This window comes from Cynara cardunculus, assembly GCF_001531365.2.
Source record: "Cynara cardunculus var. scolymus isolate 2C chromosome LG 6, CcrdV1, whole genome shotgun sequence".
NCBI lineage: Eukaryota > Viridiplantae > Streptophyta > Magnoliopsida > Asterales > Asteraceae > Cynara > Cynara cardunculus.
The window spans coordinates 2,631,956-2,638,749 of NC_037533.1; the positions used below are offsets into that span (position 1 = coordinate 2,631,956).

Here is a 6,794-nt window from a genome sequence, read left to right on the forward strand (position 1 = left end):
ATTGATGGTGTAGTTAATCTTTTTTTTATGAGAAGCAAAATGAAACATGTGTATTTTGAAAAAAATTATGAAAAAGAAAATGAAACAGGCTTTATGAACATGAAACCGGTTCATCTTGCAAATAAATTAGGTGAACCAAAACATTTTTATGGTGAAACCGTTGCATTGATGGTGTASTTGATCCATTTTGTTGATGAAAAGAAAAATGAAACCGGTGCATTTTGAAAATAAATTATGAAAAGGAAAATGAAACAGGTTTCATGAACGTGAAACCAGGTCTTGTTTCAAATAGATTATGTGAACCGAAACATTTTCATGGTAAACCCGTTACATTGATGGTGTAGTTGAGCCATTTTGTATTTCGCTCGTCATGAACGAAGTGCATGATGAAACGGGGAAATGATTTTAATCTGCTACATAATCTTGAAGATTGTAACTTGTTCCAGAATCTTCAAGATTGTAAGGACTAAAGGAATGATTCCATCAAATCGGTGGTGAAATAAGAAAATTATTGTACATGAAATAGTTTTCATGAAAGTGAAACTGGTTCATGGCAGTATTGAGCCTGATAAGTGAAATGGTTGCATAAGTGAAATAATTTCATGTTGTATTATAAACTTATATGAAGTCAGTAATCAATGAAAAAATTTCGTTATCTAAGTGTAACGGATCCATCTACCAGTATAATGAAAATTACGAAATATGATCAGTATTACGTGGATTAGTCTGTTGATTAAATTTTGAAACCAATTTCGTTCATATAATGTAATTCAAAATTTAAAACGATTCACTCCATATAATTGAATATGGTGTGTTATATTCAATTTTTTTTTTTTTTTTTGATATGTTTTATTGATAGATGTGATTTAAAGTTAAAAATAATATATTGCTTTAAAAAATGAAAATAGTGTCATTAATATCGAGAATGATGTTACCAAATGTTAAATTTTGTTTACCATTTTTGCCCTTATTGTTGAAATAAAATAAATTTTTAATATATATATTTTTTTAATTTTCTAAAATAAAGTATAATAATCTTGGTCATTGATCAATAAAATAGATGGATAATATTGGTTTACATAGTTTACACAAATGAAGCAGATTTTTATTTGAATGCTCCTATATATATATATATATATATAATTTAAATTTACCAATGGATGCAAAACCTAATTTATTGAAACTCGTAAGTAAATCTAAACATATTAAGAAATTTAAAAACTATTTAAATTTACTAACAGATTACTTACAGATTTTAATAAATTTACGATGGAAGAAAAATGTATTTTTCTTAAATGAATAAATCAAATAAAATTTCATATAATTGCAATAACAAATTAGACCCATTGCAGCAGGTTATAGTTGGCTTCCCACAAAGGTAATCACAAACTTTATAACTACCAAAATGTCATATCAAACCTTATGAGAAGGAATGCATCTATTCCTTACTCTGCCCTTTTCCCTATCATCAAATCCACACCCACATACATTTATTATTCAAAAACGTTCATAAATACCGACATAATTTGGTTTATCAATATAAGGGATTCGTGAACACCTTATGACCGCAATGGATACAGAACTTATGAAAGCTGCTGAAGATTTTGCTAGTTTTGACTTTCTAAAGTCGAAGAATCGATTTAGTCCCTCTTTTTGTACTCAAGAAACATACTCCATGATCATCATCAGTGCCCAACTCAAAGGTTTGTTAGAAACTAACATACAATAATTTGAATGTAAATGTCGTAGATCTGACTCTTAGAGGATAAGAATGCAAATAATCTATCTTGTTGTTTTCTTAGTGTATAATGGATTGTTATAGGGTACAGAAGAACAGATATAAAGGTTGAGAGAAATGAAGATGGAAGTAGAATCGTTGTAAGTGGAGAGAAGCTGGTTCAAGATATGTTGGCGATTGGAGGAAAAGTTGTAAATAAAGGTATTGAGACGCAGCGATTCCAAAAGTCCTTCAAGATTCTACAAGGGGTGGTTTTGGATAAAGTCAAGGTCAAATTCAACGATAAGGACTCGAAACTCGTGATTCAAATTCCAAAACTTACAAAAGGCTTTACGGGGGGTGCAATTGAGGAGTTGAAAACGGAAGAAATTCCACCAGAATCCACTACGATATTACAAGTTTATGGTAATAGAGAGTTAGCTGAACAAGAAAATCAAGAAAGTGAAGAAGAAAATGTTCAGGATCTCATAAAGAACGATAAACAAGATAAAGAAAATTCAGAAGAAGAACAAGGTGAGGCTAACCATGTTGGCGGAAAAGAGGATGAAACGCAAGAACCAAAATCAAATCGAAGGAGGTTCAAGATATGTAAACCGATCATATTTGGATCTGCATTATTTGTGTCACTCATCGTGATGGTTTTCCACTTGGTTCAGTCCGAAAAACTAGAAACACAAAAAAAGAAAAAAGATCAAAATTAATTCTTAGTCAACCTTTGTATAAATAAATAAAAAAAGAATAAAAAGTATTAAATTTCATATTATATTATAAAATATTTAAAAAAAAGTATTTAAAAGAAATTTGGTGAATGGATTGATAAAGGAAGATGTATTGGATTTGGATAGGATCATTTAATATGCAATTTGTTTTGTTTAGGTCTGGTCATGTTTGAGTCCATAAAAAGGCTCATCTTCTTTTTAGGCCCATGTCCAACATAATTTAATTTAGGTTCAACAACAAGTAATTTATATTTGATTTAATAATATAATTTTTTATAAAGATAATAATAATTAATTATTTTATTAGAATTCTATAATTATCTTAATTATATTTTACATTTTTTATATTTTAAAATGAAATGTTTATTCTCTATTTGATTATGTTTATCCACAATTAGTTATACGAATTCAAACATTGAGTTTTAATAGGTTGTACTTATGCATAATTTATTTGTAATCTTGAATTATAAGTAATATGCATCAATGGCATCAATATACAGTACTTTATGCATAAAAAATGGTTTTTAAGAGTTTTTGTCGAATACTTTATAATATAGTATAGATATTGGTGATGGGTTGCATTTGAAACATCTCTCTCTCTCTCTCTCTCTCTCTCTCTCTCTCTCTCTCTATATATATATATATATAGGGGCCTAATCAAATGAGAAATAATTAGTTTGTGGTAACCGTGAGGTTCAATCTCAACCACAAATCAATAGATAAATTAGAAAATTTATAATTTTGGTAATTTTTAATTAAAATTTTAATGCAAGGGCATTTTAGGTATTTTATCTCCTCTCTCAAAGGCTCCTCTCTCCTTCCTCTGGTGATACCACAGTGGTATCACAATGCATCTTATATGTGATTGGGTATCATATTGTGGTCGTTTGTGCAGTCGATCGGATATGTAACACAGTGATATCACAATGCATCTTATATGTGCATGAGTATCACACTGTGGTATCACCGGAGGACGGTGGCCGAAAGACGGGGATGGAGAGAGAAGAGAGAAGAGATGAGATAAAATACCTAAAATGTCTTTGCATTAAAATTTTAATTAAAAATTACCAAAATTATAAATTTTCTAATTTATCTATTGATTTGTGGTTAAGATTGGATCTCACGGTTACCACAAACTGACCAGTTCTCCTTCTTTTTATGTTATTTTTTTAATTCCACCCATTAGTTTGTGCAAAAAATACAAACAAATAAAAGTAAAGAAAATAAAATAAAAAAGCAAAAGTAAAAGTAAAAATCAAAAATAACAATTGAAATAAAAAACAAAAATTCCTTCTAAACTTTTTTTTTTTTTTTTTTTGATAACTCTTAATCAAGGAATCAACAAAAAATTTGAATGTCTTGTTATTGTCAAGGATAAAATCACTTTCTAATTGTACATATTATGTATCGTATCATATCTTTTAAGTGTATAATTTGCATCATATCATATCCTCAAGATATGATCTCCATGTGTATATATTGTCCATACCCAATGACATTGATCAAACGAAACCACTTGTTATCGTCAATCTCACCAACATCTCAAGCTTTCATTGACAAACCGTATCGTGTGGAAACTTCAAATAGAGGCCACGCTTGTTGGTCTCCACCAATTCAAGTTTCCTAATGGCACACATCTGCCTCCAGCCGCACTATCGTTAAAGACAACTATTCAACTTCCAACCCATAATATGAAACATGGCTACGTCAAGATCATCTGGTACCCTTGACCAGTCAGTTGTTCCTTTGGTTTGTCTCACCACCACCTCTAAAGCCTTGTAAGACACCCTTGCCACAACTTTTGCCAGCTCCACTTGAGATCACATCAAGCAACTCAAGGCTTAGTTCAAAGCTACAACTCGAAGGAGCTCTTTATCAATCGGGTTCGTGGAGAAGAATGAGTGAGATTTGGAAGATATTTAAGCAGAGTGGGAAGGTGGGTGGATAGATTTTCGGAGAAGGTGGTTATACCGTACTTTAAAAGGCAAATTGCATGAAAAAGTAGCATACTTTAACTTGATTCTTATTTTGGATAACGTACTTTCAAAACTTTCATTTTGGTACCTAAGATGTAAAGTTTTAAACAGTTAAGTACCCGGGTAACTGGTTGAAGTATTAACCGGTTATCATACTGATGTGACGAATGATGTGGTATCCAACTCGGTATTATTTGTTGACCTAGTCAGTGACGTGGATTTTTTTAAATCTAAAATTAGTCTTTTTTTCCGTCTAAAATTAGTCTTTACTTGGTTACTCTGGTACTTAAATGTTTAAAACTTTACATCTTAGGTACCAAAATGGAAGTTTTGAAAGTACATTACCCAAAATAAGAATCAAATTAAAGTACGTTATTTTTTCATGCAATTTGCCCTACTTTAAAAACTGTACGCTAAGCAAATAGTATAGATTATAAAGGGTAAAATGAAAAATCAAGAAGACATAGAACAAATTGAATAAATACCTATGAATAATAAAATGTAAGTTTTTGAAAATAATTAACTACATATTTATGCTATTTGATAATATAATTAAGTCCAAAAATATTCAATATTGGGCTTATTTTAAAAGTATTAGCGAGACGATTATACGGTATAATTTGGTAAAAAAAAAAAAAAAAAACCTATTTTTATTGTATTTTAGTTAATATAGAATTAGATATGTTAATACGATCTGGGTCTAAAACAGAAAACGAAAAAGCAAAGAATATAAATTAAACTAAAAAAAAGTAAATATAAGAGTATAAAATGTAATTATAAGCGTAACTTATAAATTAAAATAGTACAATTTATAACCATGGAAGATCGTGGAAGTTGGGTCGGAGGCTGTGCTGTTATACAACCTTGTATATTTAACATAACAAATTGTATTTATTAAAGGAGTGGGCTGAATCATATGTAACTGCAAAATAAACAATTCAAAGAATTGAGATTTGATATTAAATTTGATTTAAACGGCTAAAATTTAAACAATAATTTTTTGCCTTACCGTAGTAAATATTATGTGGGTGTTTGGGATTGCTTATAAAAATAACTTATTGACTTATTCTAATGTGACACCGCTAATAAGCACTTTTGAGTGTTTGGATAAACAACTTATACCGGTGTCAAACCGATAATAAGATAAACCCTTCTGACTTTAAAAAATATTATTTAAATTATTCAACTTTTAAAAAAGAGTCCTCTTTGAAAAATCATTAAAAAACCATCTAACTTTCAAAATCGTTATTGAATTTCATCATCTAACATTAACATATTACTATTTTTTTTTGTAGTCAAAGTTATCCAAATAATGCAATGGTTGTAACATATTTTTTAAATGTTTAATGATCAAATGGACAATTAAATAAGATAAGTTGTTAATTAATAGAAATTTATCCATGCATGAAATATGCATATGGCTAAGACGGATAATCAGCCGGGCTTGTAACTGGCTACGACAGGACTGATTATGGTCCCCTGTTATAATCGGATTATGGTCTATAAAATGTAGGAGTAGTCATAGCCGGTGTAACCAGTTACAATGGTTATGGTGGACTGGTGATGATTGTCCAACCACGGATTTGCTTCTCCTTCTACAACTTGATTTCTCTGGCGTCAGGGGGTGTCTTCTTCGGTAGAGATTTGCATCTCTTTCCACAGCTCGTGCATGTTCATGTGTGTGTACCGTATGTTTACAGTATGTTTATAAACGTATGTATAATGTGTATGTATGTATGTATATATATTATACATATATAGAGTAACCGTTACAAGACTGGTTATAGAGGCCTCTTTTGTGGACATTTTTGGGTTTCAAATGGCATAACTTGTTGAAGAGATATAAATTTGTTAAATCAGTTATGGTCCAGACCTTGATTTGGGTTAAATCGAGACGATTACAAATATGACCCTCTTTACCAATCTTAATATGAAATACAAATAAATCAGTTATGGTCCAAACCCTGATTGTAATTTTAGTGTATTAAAATGCTATTCTGATGTATGGAAATGACATGCTAAAATCTATCAGAAGGTCATATATTTAAAAATAAAATTTTAAAAAGATCATTCAACAGATAAACACAGTATAAAATATAAAAAAAATAAACAGAAATTCCAATGCAATTATTTCATAAAAGAAAATTAATTAAAAACACTTGTAACTATTTTCTCACATTTACACCCATTAACAAAAGTAGAAAATTACAAAATACCCTTTTTTTTATTGGTTTATTCCATTCTATCTTCTACCTCATTATTTTATTTTTCTTGCAAATAATAAATAAATCATAAAAATAAACCACAATATACCACTGTAAATAAAAACTTACAATGTTACACTTACCACCCCTCATCCCC

The 6,794-nt window shown here is 29.7% G+C and overlaps 1 protein-coding gene across 1 annotated transcript in view; it reads left to right on the plus strand.

Moving 5' to 3' along the window:
* Positions 1-2,439, plus strand: part of LOC112514753 — a 4,080-nt gene extending 1,641 nt beyond the window's left edge. Inside the window, exons 2-3 of the mRNA XM_025121354.1 lie at positions 1,545-1,703; positions 1,823-2,439. Coding sequence (XP_024977122.1) covers positions 1,545-1,703; positions 1,823-2,439 — 776 coding nt within the window. The remainder of the gene's footprint in view (positions 1-1,544; positions 1,704-1,822) is intronic.
* The last annotated feature ends 4,355 nt before the right edge of the window (positions 2,440-6,794 follow it).